The sequence below is a fragment of the Talpa occidentalis genome, unplaced genomic scaffold (genome assembly GCF_014898055.3).
Source record: "Talpa occidentalis isolate TD23 unplaced genomic scaffold, MPIMG_talOcc4v2.1 talOcc4.2, whole genome shotgun sequence".
Lineage (NCBI taxonomy): Eukaryota > Metazoa > Chordata > Mammalia > Eulipotyphla > Talpidae > Talpa > Talpa occidentalis.
In genome coordinates, this window is record NW_023602073.1 from 65,085,486 (window position 1) to 65,097,067 (window position 11,582).

At 51.3% G+C, this 11,582-nt stretch overlaps 1 protein-coding gene across 1 annotated transcript; it reads right to left on the reverse strand.

Moving 5' to 3' along the window:
- Positions 1-1,603: 1,603 nt before the first annotated feature.
- GTPBP2 (GTP binding protein 2) lies at positions 1,604-9,751 on the reverse strand. The gene is made up of 12 exons (XM_037519785.2): positions 9,461-9,751; positions 7,289-7,315; positions 6,808-6,992; positions 6,336-6,444; positions 5,985-6,182; positions 5,530-5,704; positions 5,171-5,390; positions 4,625-4,760; positions 4,432-4,490; positions 3,658-3,829; positions 3,094-3,258; positions 1,604-2,861 (listed from the first exon to the last, which is right to left on the reverse strand). The coding sequence occupies exons 1-12, from the start codon at positions 9,644-9,646 to the stop codon at positions 2,685-2,687; spliced, it is 1,809 nt and encodes a 602-aa protein (XP_037375682.1). The 5' UTR covers positions 9,647-9,751; the 3' UTR covers positions 1,604-2,684.
- Between the last annotated feature and the right edge of the window lie 1,831 nt (positions 9,752-11,582).

Consider the following 11,582-nt stretch of genomic DNA (forward strand, 5'->3'; position numbering starts at 1 on the left):
CCCTATAGTACTATATTTTTGATCTCCTTTTTGATTTTCTAATGTGGGAAACCTAGAATTATGCAGAGAACCCAACTGAAAATGCTGCACTAAGCTAGATGGTGGGGGATAGTAGGTAGGGAGAATGGTGTACATCTCTTTACCTCCCATACATACACACAAACCAACTGTTTTTAAAGCAGATTTACAAATGGGGGGAGGGGTTGTATTTAATCTGAAGAGGGATAACACTTGAAAACCAATAGGTTTAAGAGGAAATTCCATCCTCCATTACCACATGTCTAATTTTCACTTCAATGGCAGCTAAACAGTAGATAGTTTTCACTCTGTATATGGCCCCTGCCCCTAGTAGTTGTTTTTTGAAGGCAAGAATTCTTCATAGTGCCTTGCACATAATAGGTGCTCATTACTAATTGAAATGTATATCAAATATACTATTGGAGTAAGGGGAAACTGCCTTAAACACCTCTTAAGTCTTCCTAAATGTTCCCTTATGTAGCAAAGCTCACTAGTTCCTGGAGATAGTAAGTACTGAACTGACTTTCCAAAATTTCCTATCTTAATTCAGCAAAAAGTTTGAACCTTAGGTGCTATACAGATCAAGTGCAGCCAATTTTGAACACATTGGTTGACTGGAAGGGGTCATATAGAAAAGTAATGTAGCCAACCAAGATAGGTAGTAAGTGTGTGTTTGGAAGGGGTGTGTCTAGTGGGTAATCAGTAAAGTTATCAGTGCAGCACACCTCTGTTTCCTTAGGAATGCCAGACCTGCCCTGCATACTAGCAAAGAGCCTGTAGAGGGACAGCAGGCAGACACGAAGAGGCCAGTGTTAGATGAAAGCTGTAGTACCTTTTACCTTACTGCTGTTTGTCAGCAGCTATACAGAAGACAGTAAACAGCTCTTAGTTGCCACTATATGAGGAAGTTCTTCAACCACAGTTCTCAGTGTAGCAAGTTAAACCATGATGTCTGAAAAAGCTATTTTAGGGAAGCTATTTTAGTACCATGGAGGCAGAATGCCCTATGGGACCCTGGGCCACATTTCTTGGGTTTCTTTTGCAAGGCTCAGTACTGAAAAAATGTAGTCCCTGCTTTCTGTGTTGACTTTAACCTTAGGCACTATTTCTCTACCCATAAAAAATTGTGTTCAGGTACTAGGAACTCAGTTTGGTCAGGTGGCCCTCATAATTGCTAGGAAAAGTGTAAGGAGCAGATTACCACATGTCTAAATTCTAGTCTTTACCAAGCAGCTGGCATGCTAGTCTCCAAATCTCATTTAATCAGGGTACAGTAAAGGACTCCTCACCATTGTGAACACTAGCAAGTGGCCAACTCCCCAAATATGGGGTGGCTACCTCTCTCATTTGAGAAGTATCACTTTCACTTTCTATTAGGCTCACTCAAAGAACTGCACAAAACAGGTCAAAATGCTTCGTCACAGTGCTGGCACTCTGGCTGCATGTGGCGGGGAGGAGGAAGAATGGTGAGTGAAATACCAGATGGGCCCTTTCCTCATGCAAGGCTTAGCAGTGTTAAGGTTTCACTTGTCTCTAAATCCTGGAGAAGAATCTAGCTCTTCAAGTTGAGCCTGTGTCTTAAGCATAAGCACAGTATGTTCAATAAAACATCTTTATTCTGTACAATATATGTGTATTTAAATATATATGTATATATATATATGCAGAGAAACCAGCCAACAAATCCCTGAGTCCATGGGAACCCAGGACACTAACAAAGGGAAAGGAGGGAGTCCATGCCCTAATGATTAGGAAATAATGGCAACATCTTTCCCTTTCCTCCAGGTTCCCTGCAACAGAGAGAAAGGGATGATCACTGCAAGTTACTAAAACAAGAGGACTTACATGGAGCAGGAAAGGGGTGGGGGGATGGCAGGATGAGGAGCTGTGCTTCAGATCCCCAGCCACCAGTCTGGGAAAGTAAAACATACTGTTTGACCCAGCATTAAACAGATCACTGCAGAAGAGGGGACAAGATTGATTGACATGCAGCTGACCTTCGGTTTGCCAAGACTTAGCTCGGCAGCCCCACGCCTGGGCCAGCACGACAAATAGCACCTGTGGGGCCACTGAGAGCGGAAACGGGAAATGGCCCTTGAGTGAAGGGAAGGGAGATAAAGCTGAGGAATAGGCTTCATGTGTCAGCACAGGGTGGGAGCACTGTCATTCACTGTCCCTGTGCCATTTCTTCATACCCTGGGCCACCAGATGTCTTTTGTCCACAGTCAGGTAGAGGTGGGCAACTTACATGACCTTGAGAAGAGGTATAGAAAAAGGAGCCCTTCAAGGGCCACCCCCAGTTGTTATGGCAATTCCTGAAGTTCAGGGACACACTGGTGAATCATGCCCGGTCCTGACAGTGGAGGCCGATGTGGCGGTGGTCTGCTCCTTCCAGTAGACAGGCCATGGGGTTGCCACAGGTGATGAGCCAGCCAGGAGGACACAGCTGCTGAGGACGGCCCTGAATTCTGTCTTCTCCCACAGGACTGCCCCTCCCTGGCCTCACCAAGCTTGACACCTCTCCAGAGAGGTGACAGGGCGCAAGTGACGGAGCACCCCTCTTTCTTTAACCTATTAACACACAGAGCCGCCAACAGGGGCAGCATTACTGGAAGTCACCTTATGTATTGTAGGGACAGCAATCGAGCTGTGCCTGCTGGAGGAGTTCAGAAGCCCATGTTGGCCTGGGCCTCTCCTGCTGCAATGGCTTGCACATCAGTGACATGGCCGATGCCCTTGGTGACACCCTCCCGGAACAGCAGCTTGGCGCCCACCTTCAGGTACTCTGGGTGTTTCAGGAAGCGGAACTGTACCACTGCCTTCTCCCCTGTCCGCAGCTTGTCCTGCAGCAGATATTTGGTCACTGGCCTTGGCCAGTGCCTCCCATCCCTTTTGCTACCAGCCTTGGCTTTCCACCCTCGGATCCTAGCAGCTTCTGTCCACCCTAAGTGGGGCTTTATTCCCATTGCAGTATCAGGGAGTTTTCTATGAGTCTGGGACTGGGCTTCCTTTCTGCAGGCAGGAGAAATCTGGCTTTTCCCTGGAAAAACGGGGACATGGCTGGTTCCCTCTCACCTTAGCATGGATCTTTTCCACAATTGCCGTCTGACGTACGTTGCCCACGTGTACTGTTACCTGGAAGCCTCGACGGAAGGTGGTGGCATGGAACAGTAGTACTATCTCTGCCTCGAACACTGAGCAGATGGTAGGGTTCATCTCGGGGCTCACCATCACCATGCCCTGGGGAGGCACAGCCCCCAGACCCAGTAAGGGCAGACATCCAATTAATCTCTTCCTCCCTAAAAACCTTTACAACCTTTTGCTCCAGAATTTTCTCTTCCTCTAGGACTCTAAACAGACCTCAGAAGACAGTATTCAAAACTTTCCTTAGAGGAAACCCTTCACACCCACCTCCCATGTCCTCTAATCCTTCTAATGCTTTGTTTTTAGGGTCCTGAACACTTGGTTTGCACCAGTGATTCACATTTAATAATCTGATTTTAAGTCTTTCTCATGCACGATCGTCTGTGTAACCAGCTTCTTGGGTTAGAGACTGTTTCCTCTGCGTGCCTCTGAAGCACCTTAGTCTACCAGGCACTTCTCTTTGTATTTCCTCTACAAACCACGCTCCCACCTCACCTTTCGAAGGAGCGCTCGGTCAAAGTCCCCGAGGGCCAATGTAGCAGCCTGACCAGCTCGCAGCACTCGACAGGCAGAGCGGTTGCGCTGGATGCTGCATACTCTCAGCTCCAGGAAGCAGCCATCGTCAGTGGGGCCCACCACCAGCTGGTCTCCCTCACGGCAAATCCCACTGCAGCCCGGAGGGCAGGTAGCACAGTGTCAGCCGAGGCTCCCCTTCCTACTTCTCTGCTAGGGTCACCCAAATCACTTCTTCCCTTCTAAGGTTTCTAAGGTTGAGTCCCTCAAGGAGAAAGAAACCCTAAATTCTGAGTGGGAGGTAGGGAGATGGATGGCTGCCGCAGTTCAGACTTGAAGGATAATACCAGGAAAAACCAGTAGTGACAGCTGGCTGGTTGAGAGGTATTTGCTGGCCTGACATGGAATACCTGATCCCTGCAAGGGCAAGTTATCTCCTTGGGTTTCCTTTGTCTGCTTTGGAGTTGTGAGGGACTGCTTGTTTCCCTACTTGGAGATGAATATACTTGAAGTATCCTCCTGGGACAAAGGCCCACTGTTCTCCCTCAGGGACCTGGATATTCCTAGTAAGTAGCAATAATGTTTCTTCCCTCACAAGCCAACAGACTGGCTCCCTCAGCAATCACAATGGTGGAAGCCAATCTGCGAATAAGCACATCCATTAGATGGGCTCTATTCAACTCCAGGGCTTCCTTTGGGTCAAGGGTATGGGTATGTGAGAGCTGAGTGGGGTGGGTAGCAAGCAAGGCAATTCACCTGGAAAGTGTCCCTCCAACAACTGTCCCCACCTCTGGTACAGTGTAGATTTCATCCACCTGAAGCCAAAGAAAAGTCTATCAATGGCTTGCCAAGTAGGGCTAGCAGGTCCAAAATCTCTAAGCTGACTCGGGGCTTGGTCAGCATGTCGCTTACAGCTCCCAGTTCTCTGCCCGTCTGCAAGGCCAATTACCTGGAATTCTGTCAGCTGTTGCATGAGTTCCTCTTGCTCTTTGCTGTTGGTGAGTGGCGGCAGGATATTGAGAAAGACTTTGAGCAGGTCTAGACTCTCTCCAGACACACTGGACAGTGTGAAGATAGGAGTGACACTACAGACAGAGGGAGAATGGACAGATAAGGAAAATTCTAAGAGGAATCAGAGGATAGAGACCCATGTATGAATAGGCAAGCTACTCTCTGGGAGGCTAGGAGGCCCTCTCTTCTATCTGCTAAGCTTCTCAGGAGCTCTGAGCCCTCTCTGTGAACCAAACAAGGAATGTGGCCCATCCTCAAACTCAAGGGAGATGGAAAATGCCTGGCAGAGCATTCGTTTCTAGAGTCCCAGGCACCAGTACAGCTCCAGGCTGGTTTGTGAGAAGGATCAAATCCTTTAGCAAAGACCCCCCTCTCCCTTAGACCCAACCTGAAAAGTCACAGAACTGAGGCAGAACTGGTTGGGTCCTGGGGACATCATGCTCCTGGGCCCTGTGGCAGCCTTCTCTGTGGAAGTGAGACTTACTTGGGTGACTGGGCAAACTGCTGGGCAGCAGTGACAGCATCATCCTCTGAGGTGACCAGCATGGGAACCTTGTGGCAGCCAGGCTGCTTAAGGACTCGCTCTAGCTGGCGGACTGTCCTCTCCACTGTGGTCTTGGCACACAAGTCCACCTTGCTGACCACGATGAAGAAGGGTACTTTCAGGGCCAGCGCCAATCCCAGATGTTCTCTTGTGGTGCCAGCTGATTCAGAGAAGGCAGGCGGCAGAGAAAAGAGAACAGGGGAGGCAGAAAAGGGAACAAGATTTGAGGCTCACAGATTTGAGGAGCACCCCCTTCTCACAACCCCCTCTAGCCCTGCCCCTGCCCCAATGCCTCGTACCAATCCCAGTGTTAGCACTGACGAGGAGCAGGGCACAGTCGGGGCAGTATGAGGTGAGGCCAAAGATGGTGGTGTGCAGGTACTTGTGGTGGCCTGCCAGGTCGATGAAGGTGATCATCTTGGAGCTGCTCTCACAGATTTCTTCTGCCGTCCGTGAGTCACTGTAATTCACCACCTGGCCCAGAGCCCAGGGCTCTCAGTGCCCCCTGCCAGCCTCCCCAACCCTTTAAGAGTTGCCAGTCCCTGGGTGACCCTGCATTTTAACCCTGAGCCCATTTCTGAATTAATTCAGTTGATTCTCCATTTGTTTTCTAAGGAGGAGCTTTCTCAGTACACTCAGGGCCTTGACTAACAATGCTCCACAAAGTCTCCACACTGCCCTTGGACTCTGTCCTTCACTGCTACCATCCCAACCTTAAAGTCTGGCCCCACTGGGTCCCATCGGTTGCATGCACCTCTCCCTTGCTGTTAAAGCCCAGGATCTCGAAGCTGATGCTGGAGGTTCGGCCAGACTGAATCTCATGCAGGTGGCGGAAAAGGTTGAGACGAGCCCGGCCCCGCCCATTGTCCAGCTCTCCCTGGGTCAGGACTCCAAGCAGCGTTGACTTCCCTGAGTCCACATTCCCCAGGACGGCCACACGAAGATCTAGGAACTGTGGATGAATTGCCAGAGTAAGAGCTCGAATCTCTCACCGTTGGCCACTGAAGGTTGAGTCACAGGTAGTGACAGGCCAGGGAAAAGCCTGCCACCACAGGGCCCTCCGAGGGACCACGGGTGAGAGAGGCAGGGAAGTGTATGTGCTTACCTGTTGGTTGTCAGGAACCTTTCGTACCAGCACCTCGGTGATCTTCCGGGGCATGTCACTATCATAATCTACTTCCCGCTCTCGGAGAACTGTGATGTCTGCCCCAACCCTGTCACAGCAAGGCCACAACTGCCACATCTCCTTTGTACTCTTCCCTCCACTCTGGCTCTGGGCCAGTGATCTTTCCATACCTCCCACAGAACTCCCAATACCTTACTTCACTTCTTACCACCCTCTAATTTGTCCCACACCCATAGCTGCCTTTAAACAAAACTTAAAATCAATGAGCAAAAATGCCCAGATTGAGGTGGAAACACAAAGGACTTTAACACTCCCTACTTCAGCACTCTGTCAAGAGAATGCAGAAGGAAGGCCCCTTCTTGGTCCCTCAGGCCTAGGAGACAGGGTAGACCTGGGTCCTCCCCAGTGTAAGGTAAATGGGAACGGGGGTGGGGGCGGAGGGGAAGCATACTTCTCAGCCATCCGGCGCAGGGTCTTGAGGGAGGCCCGCATCTCTTCCTCAGACAGTCCCACCAGCAGCCCATTGTCCTCTACCCCAATCTGGTAGACGGCCTCACCCCGGCCCTCCTGGAGCCGCCACTTCATCTGTGTCACCAGGTGCTCAAAGCGGTACTGGGATGGATTCACCAGTTTCAGCTTAGGACAGGTGAGGGATCGTGAGAAGGTAAAATCAGATGCTCCTCCTAAACACACAAGGTTCGCTCTCCCCCTGCCCCCCGCCCCACCTGTCCTGCTTCAATGACCAGGACCTTCCCTTCTGCCCCACATCCTCAGTGCCCTCTAGCATCAAGTCCCCAACCAACAGAATGAGACACAGAGCCCTTACCCTGAACCACATTCCTAATCTGCCATGGATCATGAAGTTGGAAGAATCTCAGAGAAATCATCCCACACCACAAGGATAACCTGCCCCGCCCCAGGAGAAGACTCACTTTATATTCGATGTTTCCATCTTCAGCCTGAAAAGAAACCGGGAGCAGTCACCACATACCATCCAGACCCAACCTCTGCTGCCCCCTGACTCCCACTGCCACAGATAACTGACTTGAGAAAGCAGGAAGTTCCATAGCACCTGCTTAGGTGGGGGCCTACCAAAGGTCACTGGCAGACAAGCCCTCTATTCAGTCCCAACGTGACCTGTCAGAAAGAAAGGCTACTAATAATTACCCACTTAAGTCAGGAACAGAACCCTCAGTCCCTCCTCTGATTTCCGGGGCAGCACATTCTTACCAGATGCAAGATCACCTCTTTCTTCTCTCAGGGCCTGAAACTACTATATGGCTCCTGTGTCCAGGCTGCTGAGACCATTCTTTGCACTTGTCTGGGAGACACCCTTCCTCCCACCCCACCCCGCTCAGCTGATGTCATCACAAGTAAGAGGCTGCAAGAGGTTCTGGAGCAGAGCCAAAGGGTGAGCTTAGCAGTGGTCACTACAAGTCCAGTAAGCAGTCCAAGTGAGAGAGGAGTAAGGCACCAAAGCTGGGGCTGACATGAAGAGAAGAAACTCAGAAAACATAATAAAGGGGACAGGCTCCACAAAACAGACTCTGGCTTTTACCTCCTGTCCACTAACCACTCAGCTGAGGTGAAATTCTGAATCTACCCTACAGTCTCCTCTACCTCTTTCCTGTATCACATGACACAACACAGAAACGTCCTGTTGCTTGAGTCTTCCCATCTAGGATGCAAAGGCATATGAGATTTGCTTTTGCCTGCCCTGAATTCTACACTCTTCCTCTCTAGCCATTTTTTTCTCTTTTTTACATTTTAAAAAGACAGATTTATTAGGAAAATGAGAAAGAAAAAGAGTGACAGGCAGGTGGGAGAGCTGCTTGGCCATTTTATTTTTCTTCTTCCCTTTCTGCCATCATTCTGCCAGCCCAGCAAGGGATAGACCTAACAGGTGTTCAACCCATAATCTTCACCTCATGGAGTACTCCACTTCATGGAGTTTCCCCATCAACAAAGACCTTTTTTATTGCTGGAGATGAACAATTAGGATGGATGGTTTACAAAAAGTGATACAAGGGGGCCTCCCCTGGTGGCGCAGCGGTTGAGTGCCAGGCTGCGAACCTGCCTGCAGCCTCTGCATCGCCAGTTCTATTCCCGACCACTGGGTGAGGAGGGTCCCACATGGTGTGCAGACCTCTCCTGCCGCGCCCGCTGCTCCCCTCAGCAGTGTATTTCATCAGTCTGCCTGTTCTGTTCCCCGCTCTGGCTCTGGTGAATTCTCTCACCCTCCCGCGCTTCTGACTGTACCCAGTGCATGTATAAATAAATAAATAAAAATCTTAAAAAAAAAAAAAAAAGTGATACAAGGATGACAGTCTAGACCAGTGGTTCTCAAAGTGAGGGCCGAGCTGTAGCATTACCATCACCTGAGACTTGTAAGACATGCAAATTATCAGGCCCACTTCAGACCCATAGAATCAGAAATTCTAGGGATGGGGCAGCAATCCCGGTGATTCTGTGTATATTAAAGTTTGATAACCACTGGTTTAGACTCTCCCTGTGGGTCCTCCTTTCCTAAGAGGGACAAAGTAGCTGTTATTCTCTACCTTGGGGATAGAAAGAACCGATATGCGGCGGGTGTCTTCAATTCCTCGTAGGATAGGAAGACTAAGCTGCTGGGGTGTGTGTGTGCGTGTGCACACTCGGGGATACAGACAGAACATACTGCTCCTTTTCCCGGGTACTCCCCACCTCCCCGTGGAACAACTTTAGAAAACTCGGTTTCCTCATCCCTACACACAGTCCTCCCTTGCCTGAGGAGTAGTGGTGGCGCGGGGCGGACAGGGGCATGCTACTCTGCTTTTCCCAAGCAGGTCGGGTGGGACCCTCTCCCCCTACTTCTGCTGTTATCTAGACCGCAGAGAGGGGAGAACCTCCCTCCTCACTCTAACTCCCCGCGGTCCTGACACTGGAGGGGAGGCCCGGTTCTCTGTCCCTCCTCCCTGGGGTCCTGGCACCGGAAGAAGGGTTTCGCCTTTCCCCCCGGGGTCTTCACACCGGAAGGGGGGATTAATTCTGTGTCCCTCCTTCTCGGAGTCCCGGGACCCGAAAGGAGTGGTTTCCTCTTAACCCACCGTTTCTCAGGTACTCACCTCGGGGGGCAGGTAAGGGGGGTTGTTGGCTTTGGCCCCTCTGTTCCTTCCGTTCTTCTTCTTCCCCTTCGGGCCCCCGCAGCCGCTGCTGCCGCCGGCCCCCCTAGACTTGAGGGTTCCGCCCACGGCCGGGCCCCCTCCGGGCCGGCAGCAGCCGCCGAACAGCTCCGATACCCGTGAGTCCATCCGCCGCTGCCGCCAGCCCCCCGCCCGGCCCCTCCCCCCCGCCACCGCCACCGCCACCGCCACCGCCCCTACTGCCACCAGCGCGCCAGGCCAGCCAGAGGAGAGCGGGGTGGGGCCCTGCAAGGCCACGCCCCCCACCCGGCCCTGGCCTCTGAGTCGCGTCAGAAACAGCCGCGGCGCACCACGGGATATAGAGTCCTCAAGTCTGGCACTTTCCTCAAAAGAGCGCGCTACCGTCCTACAACTCCCAGGAGGCATTGCGGCTCAGCGGGGCCGCGTGTGGCTTCGGGGCGCAGGGAAGGAGCGCGCCTTTGCCTGCGAAGACTTAAGGGAGATGTAGTTTGTTTTATGGTCCCTGCGCTCCGCGCGGGTCTTTCCCATGGGCCTGGGGTGAAGTTTAGAACCCGTGATCTGGGGGGCGGAGCAGTCTCGGGAGGCGTAGGGCTTGCATCAGAATCGTTTTGTGGGCGCTGCAGGTTTAACGCCTTAGCGCGTTTTGGAATCGGCCGGCTGCAGAATTCAGGGCCCCTGGTCTCTCCAGCCTCCCGGCTTTGCCTCTGCCTCAGTTTCTTTCCCTGACGGCCAGCGTGCCGTCTGGGTGAGTCAGGGCATATGCTAGGGCGCAGGCGGATGGTGGTTAGCTTAATTATGGCTGTTATTGTTGCGATGATTATGCCGCCTTTACACAGTAGTCACAGCTTTATTACCAGCTGGCGCCCTCCGGGGGCTGGTTTTAGCCGTCGGAGACACTGCAGTGGCTGCGACACGAGTCCCGGACCCGTAAACCAGTTTTGCTGCCTGAAGGCTAACAGGATGCCGGAAGCGAGTATTACCCCTCCCCTTTGTTTTGAAGCTGAACCAATCCGGGACAACCGAGTTTGGTTTTAAAACTGGGCTGTGGAAGGGACCTGGCCCCTATTTGGGGCGGGGCTGGGGATCCGGTTATGTCAATCACTGCGAAGAAGGGGGAAGTAAGTGCCCTGGAATAGAAACTTGGGTGAGGCCCTAACTTTTGACACTGTTGCCAAACCATCTTTCTTGCTCTTTAGGGTTCTCGCAGTCAGCAAAAAGCAAACACATTCAGCGACATAAACCAGTGTGCAAGGTACTCGAAAGGCAGGGTGAAGAAGCAGTTAGTGTTCCTGTATGAGAGTCAGGACGCCAGGGTTCAATTCCCAGCCCCAGGTCTATTTCATGACTCACCACTCACCATATGTCCACTTCCCTCCTCTTCACAAACAGAAACATGCTTTCATACAGCCAAAAAATAGAACAGCTCTTCCCTCCAGACCTCTGTTTTCGTTGGAAAACTAGAAGCAGCAACAGTGGCTTACCTCTGGTAATCCTTTCAGGGGTTCAGACTTGGTGCAATCCATGGTTTCTCCACCAAGACCACAAGGAGGGAGGCAGGTTACTGATCATGTAGTTGCTGTCAACATGGCATACTCCCCAAAAGAGTGGGAGCATAAAGACAAAAATCAGCAAAAAGGCCTAGCAGATCCAGCTAATTATGGGGTCTTCAGAGGTTGAAAACAACTGTAACTTCTCTCTTTTTCACAACTCTGTTCAGCTGAAGGAAGGTTATGTTACAGTGGACAGCCCTTCCCAGGGGTACAACCCCACCTGGGAAACTGCTACTTAGACACTGAGACCAAAGGGCACAGTGAGAGATCTCAAGAAGGATGGGGATTGGAAGGGAAAACTCAGACCATTTCCCCAACATTCTCATCACCACCAGTTCTGGACTCTCCTGATAACTAGGGCCTCCTGCACTCACCTGATAACGTTTGCCCTCTCCTCATCAAGGATCTTTCAGCCAGCCACCCCAACACACAATTTCACACTTCATCCCAATCCCCTTGTCTCCTAAGTGGATAATTTATTTAAGAGATGGGAGGGGACAACCAATTTTGATATCCCATTCTTGAACAACTAG

Excerpts from the sequence above, each read along its gene's own strand:
- GTPBP2 (XM_037519785.2), bottom strand. The coding sequence starts at position 9,646 with ATGGACTCACGGGTATCGGAGCTGTTCGGCGGCTGCTGCCGGCCCGGA. Across the intron at positions 5,705-5,984 it reads GCTTTAACAGCAAGGGAGAG|GTGGTGAATTACAGTGACTC; the intron begins GTGCATGCAACC and ends GCTCTGGGCCAG. Across the intron at positions 4,761-5,170 it reads CAGTTTGCCCAGTCACCCAA|TGTCACTCCTATCTTCACAC; the intron begins GTAAGTCTCACT and ends CTCTGTCTGTAG.